We start from the raw sequence: 27018 nt of genomic DNA, 5'->3' as shown, positions 1-27018 counted from the left end.
GGGAAGCTGGGCGGCGCGGGGTGTGCTGGGAGTTGTAGTCCTCCCGCCGCATGTCTCTGCTTCTGCTCACCAGGCGCCGACCCAGCCCCGCCTCGCGCTTACTCCCATCCCAGCTACTTGCAAACAGTGGTAGGAAGAGGAGTGGAGAATGGGCCGAAGTCCCCGTGATAGTTTCAAGGAGTGGCACCTGCCGAGCACAAATGGATTAAGCCCTTTCAGCGTGCAAACTCTTATTGTTTTTGTGGGTACCGCACTCCTGGAACCTCCTAGTGCCAGCTTCCCCAGCCAGCCCTTGTGCCGTCTGGGTTGGAACATGTGCTGAGGCACGTCCATCTAGAGGCCACGCATCCTCCAGGGGAAAGATGTCACATAGATGAAGTACACAGCTAAACCTGCACCGTCACTGGAGTGAGCTGTTCACTCGTCTCTTTTATCAAGTCTTTTCACTGAAGTTTCCTGGAAGTCCAGAAATTGACCCTTGGAGCTTTGTTCTTCCCTTTCCACCAGAATTCCTCAGGAGTTAGATATCCCTTCCAAGTCCCTGCCCCAAACAGACATGCGGGTGGGGGTCAACAGAGGTGAAGCAATGTGTGGAAACAATGCCCACTGCCCTCCAGCCAGGAGACCTGGGTGTCCTATCAGGGAGGTGGGATTGGAATGTGACTCCAGGAAGTGAACAGCCCAGGACAATCCGCCTGAATAATAGAAATGGGAGCCCAGGGAGCAGGCACCTGCCTGTAGGCACAGCCAGACTGGGTTCACAGCAGGCCTGTGTAGCTGGTGCCTAGCCTCATGCAGACGCCCCAGCCTAACAGCTCTATGAACCTGACTTTAAGTGGTTTTTAAGGTTTTTAAGGTTTCACAGGCTTGGTTGATCAAATCATTGGCCTTTGGTGATTAATTGAATCACCAGCTCCTCTCCCCTCCCTGAAGATTGGGAGGGTGGGGCTGAAAGCTCCAAGCTTCTAATGAAGGCTTGGTCTTTCTGGCCACCAGCCCCAGCCAGAAGCATCTAGGGGTTGCTCATTAGAACAAAAGACGCTCCTATCACTCTGGAGATTCCAAAGGTTTTTTAGGAGCTGTGTGCCAGGAATCGGGGACAAAGACCAAATATATATTTATCACAAAGGCAAATTTGCATTTTTATGTGAACTTTCTGGATTTTCAAATAGTTGGCAACAAATCCTGATAGATACCGTGATGATCAGACAAAACTGTTTTGAGATCATAAAACATCAATGCTAGATATTACCTTATGGCCATCTAGTCTCACCAAAACTTTTGTGAACACATTTTTCCTCTACTGTTAAGAGTGACACATCAATGCTGTAAAAGCAAAAATCATGCAATGGGAAGGAAGTCTTCCTCTCCCCCAAGACCTGTAGCAGAAAGAAACTTTTCAGCAGTTTCTATGTATACTTCCAGATGTGTGTGTGTGTGTGTGTGTGTGCATGCGTGCATACACCACTTGGCATCCTGTCTTTTCAGGTAACAGCACATCTCAGCTTTATCAGCACCTAGAGATCTCAACACGTTTTATAATATCTGCATGGAGTTTATTGGATGGTCTACCCTAATTCCAATTAACCAATTTCCCACTGGGTATCTCCAATTTTTTTTTTTTTTTGCTATTATGAATTGTACTACAGCAAACAGACACACAAACATGTGCAACTATGCCTGTAGCATAAACATCTGCAAGCAGGATTGCTGGGAAAGTGTGTGTGTGTCTTTTCAACATTTTTTAATACTGCCAACCTGTCCTCACAATCATCAGACCAGGACACGGTTTGCTTCACCATCTTGTCTGGGTGTATGTTGACCCTGCCTTTTTCATCCTAGGATATTTTAATCAGAGTTCTATCAATACTGATAGCATCTGTATAAAAATATATATCTTCCAGGGAATTCCCTCGCGGTCCAGTTGTTAGGACTCGGTGCTTTCACTGCCGAGGGCACAGGTTCAATCCCTGGTGGCATGCCCAATAAATAAATAAATAAATAAATAAATAAATAAATAAATAAATATATCTTCTGGATTAAACACCATCAAGTCAATGTATTTCTGTGATTCATTTTCTATTTGGCACCAACATATTCCAACTTCTACCATTTAAATTTTTATTTTACTGATTAGGTCTTTTCCATAAGGTTTTTTTTTTCCCAATTATTTATTTTTGGCTGCGTTGGGTCTTTGTTGCTGCGCGCAGGCTTTCTCTACTTGCGGCGAGCGGGGGCTACTCTTTGTTGCGGTGTGCAGGCTTCTCATTGTCATGGCTTCTCTTGTTGCGGAGCATGGCCTCTAGAGCACAGGCTCAGTAGTTGTGGCGCACTGGCTTAGTTGCTCCACGGCATGTGGGATCTTCCCGGACCAGGGCTCGAACCCGTATCCACTGCATTGGCAGGTGGATTCTTAACCACTGCGCCACCAGGGAAGTCCCTCCATAAGGTTTTTAAAAATTATTATTACTTGTATTTTTATCATATACAAGAGTAACATATATAACACGAATAAGATATATATGATAAAGTTGCTCTACGTGATAACATTGCATATGCAGAGAAATCTCAACATTTTGGGCTTTGGTTAATTTCCATTTCTATGGTAACTGAAAGAGGTATAATTCAGTGGAAGTATTTGGAATATCTGCATTTTTTCCCTCTAGATCATTCTATTAAATATTATATATATACAATTATTATGGTAAAATATACATAACATAAAATTTACCATTTTAACCATTTTTAAAAATTGAAGTATAAGTGACCTACAACTGTATGTTAGTCCCAGTTGCACAACATATTGATTAGATATTTCTACTCATTACAAAACAATCACCACCATTTTAACCATTTTTAAGTGTACCTCTCAGTGGCATTAGGCATATTCACATTGTTGTGCAACCATCACCACCATCCATCTCCAGAACTTTTTCTTTCATCTTCCCCAACTGAAACTCTACCCATTAATATCCACTCCCCATTTTCCATAAGATTTTGTAACAAAAATTTAAATTCGTGGATCAGCTTTTGGCTATGTCAAATTTTATCTAAACTAGCTTCTGCCATTTTGAGCCTTCGACATTATTTTCACCAAGCTCCTATTGACTGGGGTCCATTTTTTTTTTTTTTTTGGCCATGCCATGCGGCATGTGGGATCTTATTTCCCCGAACAGGGATCGAACCTGTGCCCCCTGCAATGGAAGTGCAGAGTCTTAACCACTGGACCTCAGGGAAGTCCCTGGGGTCCATTTAAAAAAAAAAATTATTTATTTTTGGCTGCGTTGGGTCTTCGTTGCTGCACGCGGGCTTTCTCTACTTGTGGCGAGCGGGGGCTACTCCTTGTTGCGGTGCGCGGGCTTCTCATTGTCATGGCTTCTCTTGTTGCGGAGCACGGGCTCTAGCGCAGGCTTGAGTAGTTGCGCCACGCAGTCTCTAGAGCGCAGGCTCAGTAGTTGTGGCGCACGGGCTTAGTTGCTCTGTGGCATGTGGGATCTTCTCGGACCAGGGCTCGAACCCGTGTCCCCTGCATTGGCAGGCAGATTCTTAACCACTGCACCAGCAGGGAAGCCCTGGGGTCCATTTTTTAACATCTAAATTTAGTAGCTAAAAAAAAAAACCTTGAGGCTTATATCAGCTTTAGTAAAGACATTTACCATGTGCAGTTTTTTGTTTGTTTCTTTTTTAAAACATTTAAATATTTATTTATTCATTTCTCTGCGCTGGGTCTTAGTTGCAGCACGTGGGATCTAGTTCCCTGACCAGGGATTGAACCTGGGACCCCTGCATTGGGAGTGGAGAGTCTTAACCGCTGGACCACCAGGGAAGTCCCTACCATGTGTGGTTTTAGCCACTGCCATATTAATTTTGTTTTGTTCAGTTCTACCAGTAACTGTCATTATGAATTGGATAAGAAGCTGGTAGCTTGGATTTATTTCTCAGCTTAATTCACAGGAAAACTGTGAGCAATTTTGTGAAACAGAGTAGGGAGAGAAAAACACAGAGCGGTTAACAGAGAAATCCACACAGGGGTGGTGGGGAGGGTCGGGCTGCGTTGGTTTTATTAGTTGCTATGTTTTTAGGGTCAAAGGTCCCCCTTGTTAATGTGAGATCGAAACCACTTTCTCTGACTCCTTAAGAGCTCATTTCCGGACAACACTGCCTAAACATCAAACGTTTTGATCTTGGCTCAGCTGAGAATGCAAAACATGTGCTTGCTTTAGGTTGTGTCTCGTTGTTTACAAGGGAGGGTGATCCTCTTTTCTCAATTTACCAGTCACTTAAATTTCTTTTCTGTGAATTGCCTGTTCATATCTTTGCCCACTTTTCTGTTGGGTTACTGATACGTTTCCTATTGCTTGGAGAGGGTTTTTACACATAAGGGACTTGACTTCATGTGTCATGTACCCCCATCCCAACCCAGTTTGTTGTTTTTTGTTTGTCATGTGGTTTTTTCTTCCTGCAGAAATTTAACATTTTCATGCAGTCATATTTATCTATCACTCATTTTCTTTCTGACTTCTCTTTTCTGTATCTGGTTGGTATCTTTTGTATTTTTGCCATGCTTAGAAAGGTTTGTTCCACTCTTGAGATGACTTATGAAAGATATTGATTGAAGATTTTTTCTGGTTTGGGTTTTTTCTGGTTTGGGTTTTTTTGGCCTTTGATCCTTCCAAAAGTGTGTCCTGGAAGCTGTGTGAAAAGGTTTGGATTTATGTTTTCCAAGATCCAGCCACACTGTCTGTTCAATAAACAGATTTGTACAGTGGGTTTGAAACAACACCTTTATCATGCCAAACTCCCTTATGTGCTGGCACCTAGCTCTGCAGTCTCAGTTCTGTCCCTGTATCTGTCTGCCTATTCCTGCTCCAGCCAGATTCTTTTACGGGCCAATAAACCGAGACCCAGAGCCGCTGGCAGAAGTCTGGAAAGGACAGGGAGTCCAGGATGGAAGCCAGGCTCCAGGAACTGATCCATGAGCAGCTGCTGGGTGCTAGGTAACCAGACGGGGCGCAGACGCCCTGCCTGCTCCACGAAGTCAGAAGAGAGAGTTTTATAGGGCTCTATAAAACTCTCAGACGCCACATGGAAACTCCAGATGGGCTCTAAGGACTAAGGGACAGGGAAGGGAAGGAGCTCTAAGCCCCCGAGGACATTGCTGACCACCCAGACCTGGGGGTCCTGGAGGGCTGCCTTCCAGCGGGTCCAGGGGCAGGGCCACCACGGTGACAAACGTACAGGACAGTAGGGAAAAACCAGGTGAGGGTGGGTGGACCCCAGGGTAAACTTCCCCTTTCCCTCCTCAAAGCATGTGTTCCAGCAAATGTAATCTGCTGCCTAGGGAAAAAAATCTGTGTCCTTTTTTTGTGTGGAAACCGGGTGTTCTGAACTCATTTCCCAAGCTGCAGGGATGGGTGGGTGGCGCCTCTCACATCCTTAGTCCTCCAGCTCCAGGGGGCACTGCTGACTTCTTTTAATGTCACAACTTTTTGGTAACTTTTAATTTTATCTATATATATATATTTGGCCACACCACCTGCCTTTCGGGGTCTTAGTTACCTGATCAGGGATTGAACCTGAGCCCCGGCAGTGAAAGCACTGAGTCCTAACCACTGGACAACCAGGGAATTCCGTAATTTTATCATTTTTAAAGTTGCAAGAATAGTACAAGGAATACTCACGTACCCTTTATTCAGATATTCTATTTACTTTTTGCCTATTTCTGTTATCATTCTCACTCTCTCTCTTCCTTTCTCTCTCTCCAGACACACACACATACACACACATATATATGTATGCATATTTTTTATCTGAGCCATTTACTGAAATTGTATTGAGGTATAGTTGATTTACAATATTATATAACTTTCCGGTGTACAACATAGTGATTCACAATTTTTAAGGATTATACTCCATTTATAGTTGTTATAAAATATTGTCTATATTCCCTGTGCTATACAATATATCCTTGTAGCTTATTTGTTTTGTACATAATAGTTTATACCTCTTAATCTCCTGCCCCTATCTTGCCCCTCCCAACTTCCTTCTCCCCACTGATAACCACTAGTTTGTTCTCTACATCTGTGAGTCTGTTTCTTTTTTGTTATATTCACTAATTTGTTTTACTGTTTAGATTCCACAGATAAGTGATAACACACAGTATTTGTCTTCCTCTGACTCATTTCACTTATGCCCTCCAAGTCCATCTATGTTGCTGAAAATGGCAAATTTTCATTCTTTTTTTTATAGCTGAGTAGTATTCCATTCTGTCTATATGTATGTGTGTGTATATATATCACATCTTCTTTATCCAGTTATCTGTTGTTGGACACTTAGGTTGCTTCCATATCTTGGCAATTGTAAATAATGCTGTTGTGAACATTGAGGTGCATGTATCTTTTTGAATTAATGTTTTCATTTTCTTCAGGTATATATCCAGGAGTGGAATTGCTGGGTCATATGGTAGTTCTATTTTCAGTTTTTTGAGGAACCTCCATACTGTTTTCCACAGTCGCTGTACCAGTTCACATTCCCACCAACAGTGTAGGAGGATTCCCTTTTCTCCACATCCTTGCCAACATTTGTTTATGGTCTTTTTGATGATAGCCATTCTGACAGGTGTGAGGTGATACCTCATTGTGGTTTTGATTTGCATTTCCCTGATGATTAGTGATGTTGAGCATCTTTTCATGTGCCTGTTGGCTCTCTGTATATCTTCTTTGGAAAAATGTCTATTCAGTTCTTCTGTGCATTTCTTAATAGGCTTGTTTGTCTTTATGATGTTGAGTCATATGAGGTGTTTATATATTTTGGATATTAACCCCTTACCGATCATATCATTTGCAAATATTTTCTCCCATTCAGTAGGTCGTCTTTTCATTTTGTTGATGGTTTTCTTTGCTGTGCAAAAGCTTTTAAATTGTAATTAGGTCTCATTAGGGGTTTTTTGCCTCATTACATTCTTATCCTAAAAGGTCCAAAGAATCCAGATAAAGCCAAAACACCCCCTCCTCATGTTCCCAATGCCACTTCCCTCCCCAGAGGGCAGCAGAGGTGTTAGGTGTGGAGCCTCCCCAGACTTTTTCTCTGCATTCACACACTCGTGTGCACACATAGAAGCGTGTCATCTTGTGAGTATGAGGTAGTGCTGTTGAGATGGTACGATACCGCACCGCTGAGCATCTTGCTCTTCGTCAGGTAATAGTATGTCTTGGAGGTGTCCCCAGTTATAAACACAGACCCCTTTCTAATGATGGTCGGCTGCTCAGATGTACTTACTCCCTACTGATGCGTATTTAGGCTATTACCTATTTTCGCTATAATCAATCATTCTTGAACTGCTAGCTATTCAGAGTGGGTGAGAGAGGGGTGCGGTGGATGGTGGGTGGACCCAGCTGGCTCCTTGGGAACTAACTGCACACACACCCCTGTGTGTGGGGGGGAGTGGCAGAGGAAGTGTGTCCTACCTGTGGATGTCACTGTCCTGTCAGTCAAGGTGTTAGCCCCAAGGATAAAATCCCAGGGCTTTCCGGGACGAATCCAGACATCAGGTGGAGCCCAGGACAGAGTAGACGAAGGAGTGAAACAAAAACACAGAACAAAAACTGGTTTGGGGAGTTCTTCCTCTTCATTTTGGTTGGGAGTTGTCACTTTTGTTTCACCCTCTCAGCAGACTGGGGGCCAGACTCTGGGTATCACACAGGGCGTGGACCTGGGCCAGACCTTCCCTGGAACCCGCTCGATCCAGGCCAGGGGCAGGCCATGGAGATTTGTACTCGTGTTCAGAGCAGTGAGGGGAATGGACCCTGGCCGGGGTGGGTGGACAAACAGAGGCGCTACTGGGCACAGGGAAAGCTGAGGCCGGCAAGAAAGGGAAGCAGTTGAGCCCTTGGGAGAAGTTTCACAAGTCGGGGTGCATGCTGGCGGCGGGGGTTCAGGTGTCATCAGGACTCCTGGAAGATTGTTTTCAAAATAATCTGCAGCAGGAGGGAAAGATACAAAAGCTCCAGAGTTGGAGAGGCTCTTGTGAGGATCTCTTGGGAGGAATTTGATTAAAGAAACAGGCTACATTTTCGATCATAGAAACGTAATTTAAATGAGTCCTTTCCCATCTCTCACTTGAAATGTCGCCCACTCATTGCCCATTTTTGTATGACCCATGAGCTAAGAATGGCTTTACATTTTTAAACAGTTGGAAAAAAAATCAAAAAAATATTTTTGTGACATGTAAAAATTCCATAAAATTCAAATTTCTGCATCCATAAGTACAGTTTTACTGGAGCAAAGCCACATTTATTCACCTATGAATTGTTTCTGGCGGCTTTTGAACAAAAATGGCAGAGTTGGGTAGTTTTGTCACAGGCCATATGGCCCTCCAAATCTAAAATATTTATTAGGTTTCTTTAAGAGATGTCATTTATTGGGTGCTTGTTTTTCCCCAGTTAAAAAAAAGTAATACACGTTCATGGTAGAAAATGTGGAAATTGATTTTTAAAATCCATTGTAACACCACTGGTAAACGGTTTTTTCGGATGCATATATATGCCTCTAAGGGTCTAGCTATCTATGTATCATAAAACTAGGAAGATACTAGGCCGGTTAATTTTTGTGTTTTTGCTCTTACCTCTGAAGCAATTTGACATGTCCTAACTAATTTTCACAAACTTCACTCTGTTACCTGATTATATCATAATTTAACCTCATTAGACATTTAGGTTATTTCCAAGTTTAGAACATTAATAAAGCTACAGAGACCATCTTTCTATGTTTCTCTGATTATCCTGAAGACAAATTCCAAGCAGCAGAATTACTGGGTCAGTGGATTTGGGTCCATATTGCCAGGCTGCACTCCCGAAACACCAGGCCAACGTGTGCTCCCACCCTCAGGATGGGGAGGGGGAGGCCCCCTTCACTGTGTCTTCACCAGCGCTGGGCACTATTATAACTAGAACATTTCCTGTGAGAGGTGGGAAAGGACTCATTTTCAGTTACATTTCTTTCTTTCTTTTTTTTTAAAGATTTGGATGTGGACCACTTTTAAAGTCTTTACTGAATCTGTTACAATATTGCTTCTGTTTTATGTTTTGGTATTTTGGCCGTGAGGCATGTGGGATCTTAGCTCCCCGACCAGAATTGAACCTGCACCCCCTATATTGGAAGGCGAAGTCTTAACCACTGGACCGCCAGGGAAGTCCCATTTCAGTTACATTCCTATGATCACTAATGCAGCTTACTTTTCCCCCAGGTTTACTGGCCATTTATATTTCTTTTTGAACTATCACTTATTTTTTTGTCCGTTTTTTCTATTTATTTCTGTTCTTAAAGAGAAATAAGACCTGCTCTTATTAAGTGGTACAAACTACTGATACTATGTATAAAATAAATAAGCTACAAGGTTATATTGTACAGCACAGGGAATATAGCCAATATTTTATAATAACTTTAAATGGAGTATAGGCTATATAAAAATATTAAATCTCTATGTTACACACCTGAAACTAATATTGTAAATCAACTAAATTTCAATTTAAAAAAACTGTTGTTATTGATTTCAAAGTGCTCTTTGTGTGGTAAGGATATTAACTATGTGAATTAAAACTGAACGCTATAAAAGCTTATGGAGGGACTTCTCTGGTGGCACAGTGGCGAAGAATCTGCCTGCCAATGCAGGGGACACGGGTTCAAGCCCTGGTCCAGGAAGATCCCACATGCCGTGGAGCAACTAAACCCGTGAGCCACAACTACTGAGCCTGCGCTCTAGAGCCTGTGAGACACAACTAATGAGCCTGCATGCCACAACTACTGAAGCCAGCGTGCTACAACTACTGACCAGCGTGCTTAGGGCCCATGCTCCACAACAAGAGAAGCTGCCGCAATTAGAAGCCCATGCACTGCGACGAAGACCCAATGAACCCAAAAATAAATAAATAAGTAAATAAATAATTTTTAAAAATATTTAGAAAAAAAGTCCTATTGAGGTGGCAACTAATTGGGAGTGGGGGCGAGGGGGAATTGGAGGAAGGTGGTAAAAGGTACAAACTTCCAGTTGGAAGATAAATAAGCACTCGGGATGTAATGTACAACATGATAAATTTAATTAACACTGCTCGGGGCTTCCCTGGTGGCGCAGTGGTTGAGGATCTGCCTTCCAATGCAGGGGACACGGGTTCAAGCCCTGGTCTGGGAAGATCCCACATGCCGCGGAGCAACTAGGCCCGTGAGCCACAACTACTGAGCCTGCGCGTCTGGAGCCTGTGCTCCGCAACAAGAGAGACCGCGGTAGTGAGAGGCCCGCGCACCGCGATGAAGAGTGGCCCCCGCTCGCCGCAACTAGAGAAAGCCCTCGCACAGAAACGAAGACCCAACACAGCCAAAAATAAATAAATTAATTACTTAAATTTTTAAAAAAAGCCTTTAAAAAATAATTAACACTGCTCTATGTTATATATGAAAGTTGTTAAGAGTAAATCCTAAGAATTCTCATCACAAGGGAAAAATACTGTTTTTTCTTTTCTTTTGTATCTGTGAGATGATGGAGGTTCACTAAACCTATTGTGGTTCATTTCATGATGTTTGTAAGTCAAATCATTGTGCTGTACACCTTAAACTTATACAGTGCTGTATGTCAATTATATCTCAATAAAACTGGAGGAAAAAGAAGTAAATATAAAAAAAAAAAAAAGTAAAGTTAATCAGGTACCCACTTTCCCAGAAAAAAAAGAAAAAAATTAGTAACTGTATATTTTCCGGGTCCATGGCAAATATTTTCCCCAATCTAGCCTTTGACTTTTTAAAAATAATTTTTTAAATTGAAGTATAGTCGGGACTTCCCTGGTGGTCCAGTGGTTAAGCCTCCATGCTCCCAATGCAGGGGGCCCAGGTTCGATCCCTGGTCAGGAAACTAGATCCCACATGCTGCAACTAAGAGCACGCATGCCGCAAGTAAGACCTGGTGCAGCCAGTAAATAAGTAAAATTTTTTTTAAATAAATAAATAAATTAAAATATAGTTGATTTACAGTGTTTCAGGTATACAGTAAAGTGATTAAGTTATATATATATATAATATATATATTCTTTTTCAAATTCTTTTCTAATATAGGTTATTACAAGATATCGAATATAGTTCCCTGTGCTATACAGTAGGTCCTTGTTGGTTTTCTATTTCATATATAGTAGTGTGTATAGGTTAAACCCAAATTCCTAATTTATCCCCCCCGCTTCCCCTTTGGTAACCATAAGTTTGTTTTCTATGTCTGTGAGTCTATTTCTGTTTTGTAAATAAGTTCATTTGTATCATTTTTTTCTTTTAATTTGTTTTTTTAATTTAGTTTTTGGCTGCGTTGGGTCTTCGTTGCTGCGCACAGGCTTTCTCTAGTTGCGGCGAGCGGGGGCCACTCTTCGTTGTGGTGCGCGGGCTTCTCATTGTGGTGGCTTCTCTTGTTGCGGAGCATGGGCTCTAGGCGCGTGGGCTTCAGTAGCTGTGGCACGCGGGCTCAGTAGTTGTGGCGCACAGGCTTAGTTGCTCCGCACGGGCTTAGCTGCTCCGCGACATGTGGGATCTTCCTGGACTGGGGATCAAACCCCTGTCCCCTGCATTGGCAGGCAGATTCTTAACCACTGCACCACCAGGGAAGTCCCTGTATCATTTTTTAAGATTCCACATATAAGTGATATCATGAGATATTTGTCTTTCTCTGTCTGATTTACTTCACTTAGTATGATAATCTCTAGATCCATCCATGTTGCTGCAAATGGCATTATTTCATTCTTTTTTATGGCTGACTAATATATATATATATATATATATATATGTATATATATATATACCACATCTTTATCCATTCATCTGTTGATGGGCATTTAGGTTGCTTCTTGGCTATTATAAATAGTGCTGTTATGAACACTGGGGTGCATGTATCTTTTTGAATTATAGTTTTCTCCAGGTATATGCCCAGAAGTAGGATTGCTGGATCATATGGTAACTCTATTTTTAGTTTTTTAAGGAACCTCCATGCTGTTCTACATAGTGGCTGTATCAATTTACATTCACACCAACAGTGTAGGAAGGTTCCTTTTCATCCTTAGACTTTTAAAAGGATTCTCCACATTAAAATTGTAATAAACATTTATGTGGTCAACTCCATCCCTCCTTTCCCCACGGAGTTGGTGTTGCTTTTATGCTTACACACAAACAGGCTAATACTTTCTCGTATCTGCCTGTCCCCATCCACAACACAGCCCCATGCAGATCCCACCTGTGTGCCCAGGACCAGCCTCTGCAGGTCACCTGGGGCTGTTTCAGAGGGAGGTGAAGTACAGGAAGCAAGCGTGGCACTCAATCCCTATCGTCAAGTCCCCCAACCTCCTGGACGCCAAAGAGCCAGAGAGGTGACTCTCCATGCCCCCTGCCTGGCCACCTCGCCTTATGTGTAGGGGCTACAGCAGGACGCATTCTGTCCACAGTGAAGGGATGCGCCCCACCTGGGTGAGCACGTAGTCCTTCTGGGTTAGGTTCCAAAGGATTTCAAAGTGATCCACGTCGTGGAGCTCTTCAAAGGAGGCTTTCCACCCTCCTCGGCGCAGAGTCTGAGTAGGAGAAACGAGGGGAGAGGAAGCATGAGGCTGTGGGGGGTTGCGGGGAGAGGGGCTCTCGCAGCTGCCTGGCACATACCAGGTGCTAAGTATTTATGGAAGAAATGACTGGTGTCGTAGGGTCCGTTTGGGTGAAATAAACAGGAAGATAATAAGACTGCATGACCCTCAACCTCGAGCCAAAAGCGGGGTGCTGGGGGTACCTGATAAAATTCCCTGGACTGTCGGTGGAATTCGGGGCTGTCGTGTTGGCCCACAGTCACCAGGACGCGGCAGGCTAGGTCCACAGGCTGCGTTGGGCTTGTCTTCAGGCGCCACTGGGGGCTGTTCCTTTGAGCGTCCTCCCTGGTGCAGGGAGTAGGTGTGGTCAGGACAGAGAGAAGCCTTTGCTGCACCCCTGGCCCTCCTCGCAGGCTGCAGGCCAGCTGGGGGACGAGGGGACAAGTGACTCACAGGGTTGTGAGGAGAGGGGCGTTCTCAGAGGTGTGCATGACAGGCTCCAGGTCATAGATCCCACTCACCAGGAAGAAGCCTGTGAAGGTAAAGGACAGTCACAGAGCCAGGCTGCAGGTGGGGCAAGATGGGGCCAGCCCGCCTCCAGGGCCAGTGCGGCAAGACCAGGGTAGGGGGCAGAGAAGAAGCAAAGCAGGCCCTGCTACCCAGGCTCAAAGCCCCGAGGTCAAGCCACTCACAGCTGTTGACATTTCAAGCAGCTGTTACAGACCCTCAGGCCTATCAGGGGAGGGTGAACGCTGCCCAGCCAGGCTCAGTCCCCGTGGAAACCTTTGAGGTTGGGCGTGACTCCACGCTTGGTCCAGTTGGCCAGGAGCATCATGGCGGCGAGGTGGGCCCCAGCTGAGTGTCCACACAGGTAAATTCCCCTTGGGTGGGTCAGAGCAGAGAGCTGGGTTTGCATTCAGTATAACCAAAGCAACAGGCCAGTATCAAGGAGCCCCAATTTGCCCTCTGCTCCAAAGCCAGAGGGGGCAGTTGGGCTGCATCCAAGAAGCTTAATCCACTGTCCTCCCACTCAGTCTGACAAAAGGAAAATCGACAGTGATACCCACTGGTTGCCTGGATACTGTTTCTGGACAAACACGATGCTCTGGGTCACCTGGTCTACCATCTGGTCCAGGGTGCCTGTGCAGAGGGTAGGAGCTATGTCAGGCTCCGCTGGGGGCCCTCTCCCCTCCAAAGCCCACCAGCCCTTGCACCTGCAAGACTACCCTCGTTACCTTTGGGGGCAATGTCATAAGCCACTATCACCACAGCCACTCCCTGTGCTGTCAGTGGGCTGACCATGAAGGCTGACGAGTCTTTACTGCAGAAGGAGGCAAAGACATGACAACTGGAGGCCGCTTGGTCACTAGGCTGCTTCTGTGGCCTGTCCACCCAGAGCACTGCCCCTCTCTGACCTGGTGCAGTAAGGGAAGAAGGGGGGCTTTGTCCTTACCACATCACATGCTAGCTATGGGACCCTAGAGACTATATTTAACCTCTAAGCCTGATTTCCTCCTCTGTAAAATAGGAACGATTATGTTCTTTCCCTTAGGGTGCTGTTTTTGAGAATTGAAGGAGGTGAGACATGTAGAGAGCTTCACAAAGCAAAGGGTAAAAATGCAATAAATGTAGCATTAAGATGATATGCTTGAAGGGCAGTAGATCCTATAACAGGCAACTCCTTAGTAAGATCCTAGGGAACAACAGTGTCCCTGAAGATCCCAAATTCCCCTCTGCTTATCTTAGGATGACCCGTGGTCCCAGTTTGCCTGGGACTCTCTCTTTTTTTACCACTGAAAGCCCCAGGTCCTGGGAAACCACTCAGTTCTGAGCAAACTGGGATGGTTAGTCACTGTGGTTTTCCATTTGATTAGAGTAGACTGAACAGGCTTTTCACTGGGTATAGTGGATCCAATAGTGTCCCCCCAAAAAACATGTCCAAATCCTAAACCCCAGTACTTGCAAATGTGACCCTATTTGGAATAGGGGCTATGCAAATATAATTCAGAATCTTGAGATGGCATCATCCCAGATTTAGGATGGGCCTTAAATCAAATGACTGGTGACATTGTAAAAGAAAGGAGAGGGAGGATTGAAATACAGACACACAAAGACCATGTGAAGATGAAAGTTGAGGTTGAAGTGATGCGGCCACAAGGCGAGAAAGACCCGGACCCCCCAGAAGCTGCAAGAGATGAGAACGGGTCCTCCCCCAGAGCCTTCGGAGGGAGCGCGGCCCTGCCCACACCTTGATGAATTTCAGACTTCTGACCTCCAGAACTGTGAGGTAAGACATTTCTGTTGTTGGAAGCACCCAAGTTTGTGGTAAGTTGTTGCAGCAGCCCTAGGAAATGAAGAGTCCAGGCAAAGATGAATCTCCCTTTTTCTCCATTCATCCAAATCCCCTGACTCACCTTCCGCTCTGCCAGTATCCTCCATGAAAAAACACGAGGAACGGCAAGGCTGTAGGACAAAACAAAGGGCATGTAGGCCGAGGCAGGGCTCCCAGCTGATATCCAAGGGGGACCACTAGCCCCCGCTTACCTTCAGACACTGCCTCAGGAAAGTAGATGTCCAGTTTCTCCCCTTCGCCGTCTCCATAGGGGACATCGAGCAGGTTCCTCCCGGTGGCCTGGGCCCTCTTGGTAGCTGTCTCCAGAAATGGACAAGTCGCTGTCAGCACAACCTCAGGCAGCAGCAACCTCTATTTTATTTCAGGCAGAAACCTTTTTGCCGAAAGCCCCTTTGGGTTGACCAGTTAGCTCCAGCTATCAGTGCTTCCCCAAGTCCTCATGGTAATCGGGGCTGGGGTCTGAAGCATCCCACAGGTGCATAGTTACAAAGAAATCAGACTGGCCCATCCAAGTGGGGGCCAGTACTACCTGTGACATCTGTCTCTGGTGAGCTGGCAGTTCTGATAGGCACCATTTCGACCACTACTTTATTACATGCTTATTATGTGTGTTACACTTGGCTATGTGTTCTGGGAAGTATAAACTTTTCCAAGTATTTGGAAAAATAACCTTCTAGGAACTAAGATATAAAATCACTTGAAATAAATAGATAATAAAACAATATGAATATATAATTGAGTGCCATGATGGGAGAGGTCAGAGGGATGTGAAAATTGGCTAGGACTGGGGTCGGGAGAAAGGAGGAAGTACATTTACGTAATTTACCATAAGTAAATTAAATACCAAAGGCAAAGGCCTAGAGGTGGGATGGGACTCTGTATGTTCATGTTGCAGTAAACAATGTCCCCTCAAGGCCCCACTTCCATCACTGAAATCCAGGAAGCTCAGCTCCCTCCACCACTGGGTGCCAGAGAGTGTAAACTGGTAAGTTCTTCCTGAGGGGCAACTTGGAAATATGTATCAAAGCTCAAGAAGATCATATTCCTTGATGCATAAGTCCTTATCCATACATTTATTATAAGGAAATAATCAGAAATATTCTTAAGGGCTTGTTTTAAAGATGCCCACACTAATGCTATTTATGACAGCAAAACATTGGACACAGCCCAAGGGATCTACAATAGAAAACAGGTAAAGTACATTATGGTATATCCCCTTTCTCTCCTTTATTTTTTATCCCAGCATTCGTTAATCCTTCATATATTTTTCACTTGTTTGCTGTCTGTCTGTCACCCTAACTAGAACATAAGCTCTGAGAAGACAAGGGCTTTGCTTTGCCCACCTCTGTACACCCAGGACCTGGTACATCATAACCACTTAAAAGAAAATTGTGTAGGGAATTCCCTGGTGGTCCAGTGGTTAGAACTCGCACTTTCACTGCCGAGGGCCTGGGTTCAATCCCTGGTCAGAGAACTAAGATCCCACAAGCTGTGTGGTGCAGCCAAAAAAAAAGAAAACTGTGATGCTCTGTGGTGACCTAAATGGGAAGGAAATCCAAAAAAGAGGGGATACATGTATATGTATAGCTGGTTCACTTTGCTGTACAGCAGAAACTAACACAACATTGTAAAGCAACTATATTCCAATAAAAATTAATTTTTAAAAAGAAAAGTGTGTAAAAAAAAGAAAGAAAGAGAAAATTATGTAATGAATAAATATTTCAGTAAGTAGTGTTGGGTCAATTGAATATCTGAAAGAAGAAAAAAAAGTTTCTTGATCCCTACCTCACACCACACCAGATCAATTCCAGATGGACCACAGCTTTAAATGTGAAAGCGAAGACAATAAAGCTTTTAGAAAAGAAAATAGGAAATCCTAATGACCTTGGACTAGGCAAGGATTACATAAACAGGACCCAAAATGCATTAATCAAAAAGGAAATACTGGAGGGAGAGTATTTTGCCATGTAAAGAGCGAAAGCAGGTTACACAAATACCCTACAGCACGAACACTGCAATCTTTCTGATACTGAAGATTGGTGGGAAGAGACCTTCAACTTGGGATCCATGTTCCTGGAAGCCTCCAGATCCCCAACCTCGGTGGCCATGGTCCCCCCGCCCACAGGCCCCTTCCCAAAAATACCCATCAGGGCTCCCTTGGGTTGGGTGATTCTGCAATTCCAGAAAGGGCAAACTAGGTAGATGAAGATAGCTTGCATAGATTGTGTTTATGCAAGTGTGAATAAACTGTTAAAATGGGCCGCCTCCATTTCTGCTTTTTTCAGAATTTCATCACATCATGTAAGTTGCGTTGAAAAGTTGACGGGAATTTAATCTGTGAAAGTTATGAGCTATCTGAGCATTAACTTAAAAAATAAATGAAATGCCATTCATTTTTCTTTTGAAGAAATAATATGTTTATATGGTTAAAAAAATATACAACAGGCATTTGCATGAAATAACCCTGCCAAGGTGACTGTTATTATTAACACGGATATGGACTCTCTCTCCCTTTAATCCAAAGGGCAGCGTATGAAATACATTTCTGCCCTGCCTGTTTCACTTCATATTTCTTGGAGAGCTTTCCCAATCGGTACATAGACAGCTTCCTCGTTCTTTTCTTTTTTTCATAAACAGTTAACTTGCTATTCCATCCTATGGCTGTACCTTAATTTATTTAACCAGTAGTGACAGTTTTTAGGCCAAACAAACCACATCTGATCACCAGTAAATACTCCTGGCTCTCTCTCTGCTTATCCTGAATCCTGAGTCTTCTCCCCACCCCTACTGAGACCACCCTGGATCCCCTTCACTACTCCCTTGGAAGCAGGGACAGTCCCTCTCCACTCCCCTGCTTTCACCAGGACTCCCTCCAGCCACACGTGTGCGCCGGGTATAACAAGCATCACATCCTGTTGATCTGAGGCGCAAATTCAATCTGAGCCTCCCGTCTTAGTTGCTGAGGCTGCCTTAACGAAATGCCATACAGTGGGGGGGCTTCGACGACAGACATCTATTTCGCCCAGTTCTGGACACTGGAAGGCAGGGTCAAGGTGCCAGCTGGGGTGATGTCTGGTGAGGTCCCACCCCGGGGGTGGCAGATGACCTTCTCGCTGTGCGCTCCCGTGGCCTCTTTGTGCTCGGGAGGAGCTCTCCCCCTCTCTAGGGAGAGGAACCCTCTGCGTCTCTTCTAATAATCCTACTGGATCAGGACCCTATCCTTACGACTTCATTTAACCTTCATTACTTCCTTAGAGGCCCCACCTCTAAACACAGCTACAGTAGGGGTTAGGGCTTCTACATGTGAATTTTGGGGAGACACAAAATTCGGTCCATAACAGCCCCCACACTCCCCCCAAAGGCCCTGGAGCTCCCCTGCTCGCCTTCTCTGAGGGGTTTGCCAACCACCCTCCCACCAGCACTGTGTGAAGGTGTTTGTGCCCGACAAGCTCGTCAACACAGCAGGCTCAGCAAAGGGGAGAAATTTAATTAACGCAAGCGTCCTGGAAGTGTACGTGGACCAACAAGATTTATGCTGTGCCAAAACTAAGAAAAATATGATGCAATTTATGCCCTAAGTTGAAGAGCAATTAAAACCAAGCAGCTATTGATGTTCGTTATCATGCATAAAAAAGTCTTCCTCCAGTATTAAAAAACCCAACCGACCCTGAGCCAGAGAAACTGCCTCTCTTCAGGAGGTGGCGTGACGGTGATGGCGGGCAGCTGGCTGCGAGGACAGAGAATGGGGGGACCCACTGCCTCCTCCAGAGCGTGAATCCCGCCAGCCCTCCAGGCGCTGCACCTACAGGCAGCGCAGGAGGGCTTCAACAAGACACCTCAGCATAAACCCTATTACAAACTTCCTTTTTAGAAAAAGCAAAACTTCGGTTTCTATTAGTCACCATTCAAAGTGTCACAGCTCTTACAGAGAGAAACTCCAGGTCCCTGGACCCAACTGAGCGTTGTGTTAGAGCAATTAGGGGGAGCAGGGGCCAGAGTCCCTAGAGACTAATGCAGGCGTGGGGCGGGGAGACCCATCAGACATTCACGGAAAGCTGAAGACAAGGGTTCATCACGTCTGTGGCAGCAATTTAAGAGGAGGCTGGGGCCCATCAGCCTCCATCTAGTTTCAGAACTATTCTCCCCCAGTCTTTTAATTCATTTAGCAAACAAATACTTATATAAGCAGCAGCCTGTGCCCATTTTGGAATATCATAGTGACAAAATAATAAAAAAAATCCAAATCACATGTGGCTTACCCCTTAGTGTGGGGGACAAGCAGTTACAGAAAGATGTCAGGTGGTAACATGTGCTATAAAAATGAGCCAGAATCTGAAAAGGCTACATAGTGTATGATTCCAACTCTAGGACATTCTGGAAAAGGTAAAACCATGGAAACAGTGAAAAGATCAGTGGCTCCTAGGGAGTGGGCGGGGGGGGGGGGGGGGGGCGGGGAGGGATGAATATGTAGAATATGGGATGTTTAGAGCAGCGAACACAAACGGGGAGGGAGTGTCTGCCAGAACCAGTGGACAAGCTGGAGAAGCTGGGGGAGGTCAGTGGGGTGGGGTTCTGGGGCTCAGTCACAGTGAGTTCGTAGCCAAATCTGTGACAACCAAAGTCAGAGAAAAACCAAGTTTCCCAGGAGGAGGGAGTGGAAACCAGCAGAGTGGCACAGGCTGAAGAAGTGGAGAGGGGAGGGGTCAGGAGAGAAGACAAAGGCTCCCCCTTCTTCCCAGCACCTAGCACAGTGCCCTGTGCCCCCGGGGCATGAGGATTTGCAGATGGACAGACAGAGAGAAGTGGTAGTGCTGCGAAAGATTAAAAATAATTTATTGAGGTGAAACTGACATAACAAAATTAACTATTTTAGGGACTTCCCTGGTAGCGCAGTGGTTAAGAATCCGCCTGCCAATGCAGGGGACACAGGTTTGATCCCTGGTCCAGGAAGATCCCACATGCCATGGAACAACTAAGCCCGTGCGCCACAACTACTGAGCCTGCGCTCTAGAGCCCGCGAGCCACAACTACTGAGCCCATGTGCCACAACTGCTGAAGCCTGCGTGCCTGGAGCCCGTGTTCCACAACAAGAGAAGCCACCACAATGAGAAGCCCGCACACCGCCACGAGGAGTAGCCCCCGCTCGCCACAACTAGAGAAAGACTGTGCAGCAACAAAGACCCAACACAGCCAAAAATAAATAAATAAACAAATTTTTTAAAATTAACCTTTTTAAAGTGAACAATTCAGTGGCACTTAGCACATTCACAATGTCATGCAACCATCACCTCTATCTAGTTCCAAAACATTTTCATCACCCCAGAAGAACACCCCCTACCCGTTAAGCAGCGTCTCCCCAAGCCCCCCTTACCCCAGACACTGGCAACCACTCACTGCTTTCTGTTCCTATGGATTTCCCTATTCTGGACATTTCACATAAATGTGACCTTTTGTTCCTGGCTTCCTTCACTGAGCATTATGTTTTCAGGGTCCATCCATGTTCTAGTATGTATCAGTACTTCATTACTTTTTAGGGCCAAAAACTATTCCATTGTATGGACATAGCACATTTTGTTTATCCATTCATCTGTGGATGAACATTTGGGCCGTTTCCACCTTTTGGCAACTGTGAGTAATGCTATGAACATGTGTGTACAAGTACTTGTTTGAGAACTTATTTTCAATTCTTTTGGGTTAGAAAGAATTTTTAAAATTGAAGTGTAGTTGACTTACAATATTATATTAGTTTCAGGTGTACAACTCAGTGATTCAACATTTTATAGATTATACTCCATTTAAAGTTATTACAAAACAATGGCTATATTTCCCTGTGTTATACAATATATCCTGTTGTTTCTCTATTTTATACATAGTATCTCTTCTAGAAATAATTTTTAAGGCTGTTCATGCTATTAAAAACAAGATTGCACATTATAAATACAGAAGGCTTTCTCCTAGGAGAAAAAAAGAGACTAGAAGAAACCACATCCCAGTGTTAACAATGGGTGACAATTATTGACGGTTTTATTTTCTAAAATCCTTTTCAATCAGCAAATGCTCCTTTTGTAATCAGAAAACAATTGTTGCCTAAAAATAGCCAACCTCAGAGAGTGCAGAGCAGGGCTATTACAATGTGGTCTGTGGACAATGGGTGCCCCACACTGTTTGCTACTGGTCCATGACGAACTAAGTAAAAAGGTGGAGGTAAACATTTGGAATACATGCAGTTTGGTAGAATGGCTGTGTCTATTGAACTTAATAAGAAATTAGGGCTTTCAAACAAAAACTTGTGCATGAATGTTCACAACAGCATTTTTCACAATCGCCAAAAGGTGGAAACAACCCAAATGTCCATCAACGGATGAATGGATAAACAAAACGTGGTCCATCCATACAATGGAAAATTATTCATCCATAAAAAGGAATGAAGCACTGACTTGCTACAACATGGATGGACCTTGGAAACATTATGCTAAGGGAAAGCCACCAGACACAAAAGACCACATCTTGTAGGATTCTATTTATATGAAACGTCCAGAATAGGAAAATCCATAGAGACAGAAAGCAGTCAGTGGTTGCCAGGGGGTTGCTTAACGGGTAGGGGCTTTCCTTCTGGGGTGACGAAAATGTGTTGGAACCAGATAGAGGAGATGTTTGTACAACATCGTTAATGTACTCAATGCTGCTGAATTGTACACTTTACAATGGTTAAAGTGGTACATTTTATGTTATGTGTATTTTATCACAGTAAAACAAAATTGGGGCCTGTATTTTGTGTGCTTTTGTTTTCTTCCTTTGGTTTTTCTGATGGAGAGGAAAAAGCACAATCCCAGCCTTGAAAGGCAGGAGGGGACCTCAGAGAGGCTCTCAGTCGCAGGGGCTGTCAATCACGAGGCCCCACCCACCTCGCCGGTGATTGGTGCTCCTGGGGCGAGGCGTGGTTTGGGGGAATGGGAGTTTGGAACTGTGCCCCAAGCCGGGTTATACATATACCTCCTTTAGCTTCTTGTACAATGTGTTTTTACTGAGTCTTGTTAATCAAATTTAATAGCTACTGGTATAGGAAACAGTTCTTCAAACCTCCCTCTGCCCGTGCTCACGCAGCTGTCCCCAGGTGCCCAGCCTGAGAGAGGCCAGGCCTTGGTGGAGGATAAAAGTGACCTACTCATTGGAAGAGGGCAGTCCCCACTGCAAGTTACAGGTCGACGCTGTTAGAATGAATATAGATCAAAAGAAAAACAATTTCATTCTCCGTAGTGCAAAAAAGGAAAAGAGAGTTTACCTTCCTCCCTTTTCTTAGAGCATTTATTTTTAGGAGACCTCATCAAATATCCTTTCTCTACCCCTTTGGGAATGTGTGTAAATATTTTATCTATCTCTGTATCTATCTATCTATCTATGTATCTATCTATCGCTGCACGGCTTGTGGGATCTTAGTTCCCATACCAGGGACTGAACCCCGGCCCTCCGCATGGAGTCCTAACCACTGGACTGCCAGGGAATTCCCCATATGTAAATATTTTTTAAAGCTGAAAGAGTCTCTTGCCAGTTTTACAACCTAGGAACGTTCTTCTCAAAGATCTGGGAGCTCTCCCTTTGAAATATAATTATCGAGCAAGATACCCCATGGGAGGGCAGGACCCTAACTTCTGCAGGCACCTGGCTCCAAGTTGCAAAATCACCTCTTGCCTTAAGGATATGGGAATTTCTTGTCTTCCTCTGGATAAAGGCAATTTGCAAACACAGATGGCCACCCTTATGGAATTAGGACGGATTAGTGCAGTAGATAGTGCCCTCAGGTCCTCTTGCTTGAACACAGGTATGCTGATTTTGAGAACAGGCATGCTCTAGGGATATAAGCCCGGCTGTATAAAAGGGTGAGGTTTCTTTCTGGTTTTGCAATCTCCTTACTCAATTAAAAATCATGTTTTCTTTCTCTTCTACCTTTGTGGAGAGGTTTTCTGGGTTGGCGGGGGATTCCACTGTTCATTTTTTCCGCTTTACATTCCTTCGCCATCTCCTGGGAGTTTGACTCCAAGGAGGCAATCTGCAAGTCCAGAGGTCTGGAGAACTCCACCAAGAGAGGCAGCTGGCGGGCACCCACCAACTCCACCTGCCTGTCATCACCCCTTGTCAGCCTGCTCCCCTCTTACCTGGAAGCTCAGCTCTGGGAAGTGGTGGCTGTCCCTAGCCATGTGTGCTTGGGTGAGTTATTTAACCTCATCATGCAGGACTAGGATGGGGTGAGTGAGACACTTACCTCAGGCACAGCATGGGGCGGGGCACCAAAGACTCAGTAATGAGGATCGTTATGGGCTGAAGGCTTGTGCCTCCCAAAAATTCATACCCTAATGTGATGGTGACTTTGGGAGGTAATTAGGTTTAGTTGAGGTCATGAGGGTGGAGCCCTTGTGATGAGATTAGTGGCCTCATAAGAAGAGGAAGAGCAAGCGTTTCTTTCTCTCTCTTTCTGCCATGTGAGGATGCAGGGGAAAGGGGTCTATCTGCAAGCCAGGAAGAGTACCCTCACCAAGGAACCAAATCACTTGGCACCTTTTTTTTTCTTTTTTCATTTGGCACGTTGATCTTGGACTTCTCAGCCTCCAGAACTGGGAGAAAGAGATTCCTATTGTTTAAACCACCCAGTCTATGGCATTTTGTTATGGCAGCCTGAGCTGACCAATACAAAGATAATATTTAAGTGCAATATTTTTAAAAATCAAAATTAATGCCAAAAAGTCCATGATGAAAGAAATATCAACATTTCCAATAGAGACAGCCTCCAACCCTGCGCATGCATGGCTCTGCCCACTCGCCTGGCCCTAATGACCCCTGTTGTCTCACCTTCTTCACCAATGAAATGGGGCAGATGCACCTGCGGCACCTCTGGGCCAGCTGGAGCATCGTAAATAGGAAGGGAGGTAGGATGTGAATGTAAGGCTGTCCATAGGGCTTCTCAGGAGGGATTGCTAAAGACAGTCTCTGAGGGCAACAGCCTCAGAGTCTCTTCTTAGCCCTTGCTTCTTATGAGAGACTCCCTTTCTCTACAGGGTCAGCTCTTTTCTCCCTCAAGACAATTCTGATAGACAAACAGGTTTTCTACCAGTTCATATAGGTTCCTCTGCACACTCAAATATATAGAGTATATAGAGACATATTTGGTGCAGAGCTAGGCACAGTAGGGGACTCTGAAGTGCCCAGGACACAGCTCCACCCCCTATCAGGACAGGGAGGGCGCTGAAATAAACCCCCACTAGCCTGTCCCTCCAGCTGGGTTATCTTAGTGTACAGAACCACCAACCCCAGGAGCTCCAGTCAGCCTGCTGAAACAAAGCTCATTTGCCAACATCCAGTTTTCCGACTTGGAGGCGAGGCTGGCTGCTCCCTCGCCCACACATCCCCCGCGGAGCCCGCCTGCCCAGCCCAGCTCAAAAGGTGGCAGCACAACACTCTAGAGACCCAGGGCTGGGATGGGAATTAACCTTGAGACTTAACTAGCTTACAGATTCCCAAGCCCTGATTTCTCTAAAGAAAAAAAAAAAAAGACTTCTTTGCTTTTTGTAGATAGCAACAACATCCCACATTCAGCAGCCACATTCCTTTTTTCACTCCACTTCCCTGGGCCACTGTGGCCTTAGGGCCTGGGCATAGTTGGCAGGTTGGCTGAGCAGGGTCACTGCCCCTGCCCTGCCTCTGGCAGCCCTGCAGCAAGGGCTCCTGGGCGCCTGGCCCCGAGCAGGTGAGGTGCCTGGACTTTGGGAACTGTCCCGAGGGGCGGGGGCTGGGAGGCTCCTCCTCCCCGCCCCGGCATCCTGAAACACTGCCACATGCTAAAGTCCACCTGAAGCGGCCACAGAGAGATCCCCCCGTACCCTCGTTTCCTATCTGTGAGTAGGTCCTCAAGGCCTCTTCTGCTCCCAGTCGGACGACCCATCTGCTGGGGGAGTACTGATTCTCCAGCTCCTACGGGACACAGACAGGAAGTTCCATAAGACCTTTGACCTCCGCGCAGACTGTGCTCCCGCCCCTCCGCGTGCCTGGATGCTCCTCTCGGCCTGGAGAAGCCCCTTCCCTGATATCTCGGGCGCTCATAGATGCCCTTAGCTTCCTTCAAGCCCCTCCAGTCTCCAGCCTGGCAACCCACTCCCCACTCTCCCCCCACTAACTAATTAGGTGTTTTAGATACGACATTGCAGATGCTGCCAGATCCATGGTCTAAAGCAATGGCCATGCCTTTAACCAGCGGTACAGCCTTACAGGGAAATGAGGTCCCATAGATCTGTCCCAGTTAATGCCATCATGGGTACCACTTCTACAGCAGCTAAGACCACAGGAAGCCAGGGAGCTGGGGTGGCCACTGCAGAGAAAGTGATGTAGAGCTGATCTTCCCTGAAAAGGTATGATTCTGACTGCAGGTGGACGCAGCACAATCAATGAAACAGAGGTGAAGAGGAAGGAATCAAAGGTCAGTTTGGAAATGTTGACCAGCCAGATTGCTGAAACATAGAGGTGAGGCTGGGAAGCGGGGGCTGGGTGGTGGAGGGTCTTGAATGCCAAGCTAAGATGTTCAGACTTAACGCAGAAAGTAATAAGGAACCAGGTTTTGGAGAAAGGGCTCAGAGGCAAAACAACAACAACAAAAAAAACAGGTGAAGGCTGGACTGGAAAATTTGAAGACAGGTGGCCTCATGGAAAGGTCTTGGGCCCCGGAATCAGATGGGCTGAGTGCCATCCAAGCTCCATCACTTGCAGGTTCTTTTACCCTGGGCAACTTACTTACAGTCAGTTCCCTCATCTGTATAATGGGCAAAACAATAGTACTTCACTTCATTCACATGACTTATAGTTTTCAGCCTTGTGAGGCTGTATATCTTGTGAGGCTGAAAGTTATAAGGCATGTAAATGAAGTCAAGCTGACCACTCAAACGTGGGTTTCCCCCTCTTCCCATTGAACAGGGTTCTTGGCCAGGGGTCTTTGGATCTGTACAATCTATGCCCGTCGGATGTTTGCAGTCATACCTCGCACACTCTGTGACTGCTATCATCATCATCTTTTATTATTGCTATTATTTATAATAATGATAATGCAATGGGTTTCTGAAAGTGTTCTGGTATTATAGGGGTGTGTGTGTGTGTCTATGTGTGAGACAGAGAGAGAGAGAGACAGACAGACAGAGAGAGAGAGACCGAAAGAGAGAGGTTAGGATTTCTTGGGGGCAGTATCTGTAACTGTCACCACATTCTTAGATGCGTCCGTGACCAGAGAAAGAACCACTACCTGAAATGTAGGAAAACTAGTTAGGAAATTATAACTGAATGACAAGCATAACAAATGCTTTGCATATGTCGTTTCTAACCCTTATAACCATCCCGCAGTAAATACCAGCCCTCTGGTATTTACCCCTTCAGGTCTGACACATCTTCCACACATTGCACAACCTCAGATTAGGGTCCGGAACTTCGGCCCCAACCTCATCCCGGTTTATGGATATTAACATAGCCAGGGCTGGACTTCCCTGGCGGTCCAGTGGTTAGGAATCCGCGCTTCCACTGCAGGGGCACGGGTTCGATCCATGGTCAGGGAACTAAGATCCCGCATGCCGCGCAGTGCGGCCAAAAAAGTAAAAAAACATAGTCAGGGCTTCCATTTCCTCTACCCTTAAAATCAGGCTAGCAAAAGCCTACCTGTGGCGAGAAGTAAAATATCAATAAATCACAGTGCTAAAGCTTTTGGGAGCTGGCACACAGTAGGCTATCAACGGCGCCCACAGAAGTGGTTCTACACTTTTCTCTCAACCCCCATCTCATCTCTGAACCACAGTCCTCAGCCCCAGCCTCTCCCAGTGATCCGCCTACCTCTTTAGACATCCTCTTCCAGGGAGCCCCACACTTGGGACCTCCACCCAAGCCGTCCATCCCGCTGTGTACGAGTCGACAGGCGCCCGGGCCGCCTTTTTATGCCAGGAGGGCGGGACTCCGAGCAGGCCCCGCCCCTGGGAGCCGCGCCCACCGCCCTGGTGAGCTGAACCTGCTGCGCGCGTTCCCGGTCCCTCCCACGAGGGGGCGGGCTGA

At 45.5% G+C, this 27018-nt stretch overlaps 1 protein-coding gene across 6 annotated transcripts; it reads right to left on the bottom strand.

Moving 5' to 3' along the window:
* Positions 1-18: 18 nt before the first annotated feature.
* Positions 19-27016, bottom strand: AFMID (arylformamidase). 6 transcript variants are annotated; one of them, XM_082371230.1, is made up of 11 exons: positions 26803-27016; positions 24819-24909; positions 15138-15242; positions 15008-15056; positions 13829-13914; positions 13661-13733; positions 13377-13474; positions 13047-13125; positions 12797-12938; positions 12483-12587; positions 19-7524 (listed from the first exon to the last, which is right to left on the bottom strand). In XM_082371230.1, exons 1-11 carry the CDS (start codon positions 26860-26862, stop codon positions 7345-7347), a joined length of 1068 nt encoding a protein of 355 aa, XP_082227356.1. In that variant the 5' UTR covers positions 26863-27016; the 3' UTR covers positions 19-7344. The 6 variants fall into 6 exon arrangements, with proteins under 6 accessions (XP_082227356.1, XP_082227357.1, XP_082227359.1 ...); XM_082371233.1 differs by lacking the exon at positions 19-7524 and adding an exon at positions 7606-7976; XM_082371234.1 differs by lacking the exon at positions 19-7524 and adding an exon at positions 10026-11591.
* Between the last annotated feature and the right edge of the window lie 2 nt (positions 27017-27018).

The sequence above is a fragment of the Balaenoptera borealis genome (genome assembly GCF_965194805.1).
Source record: "Balaenoptera borealis genome assembly, chromosome: 20".
In the NCBI taxonomy this organism is placed as follows: Eukaryota; Metazoa; Chordata; class Mammalia; order Artiodactyla; family Balaenopteridae; genus Balaenoptera; species Balaenoptera borealis.
This window is presented reverse-complemented; position numbering and strand designations above follow the sequence as displayed.

What these genes read in the sequence shown, in the direction of transcription:
- AFMID (XM_082371230.1), bottom strand. Translation starts at nt 26,862, where the DNA reads ATGGACGGCTTGGGTGGAGGTCCCAAGTGTGGGGCTCCCTGGAAGAGG. An exon ending in GGATACTGGCAGAGCGGAAG is followed by an intron (nt 13,915 to 15,007) that starts GTGAGTCAGGGG and finishes CTCCTTCTGCAG; the next exon opens with TAAAGACTCGTCAGCCTTCA. An exon ending in TTATGACATTGCCCCCAAAG is followed by an intron (nt 13,734 to 13,828) that starts GTAACGAGGGTA and finishes CCCTCTGCACAG; the next exon opens with GCACCCTGGACCAGATGGTA.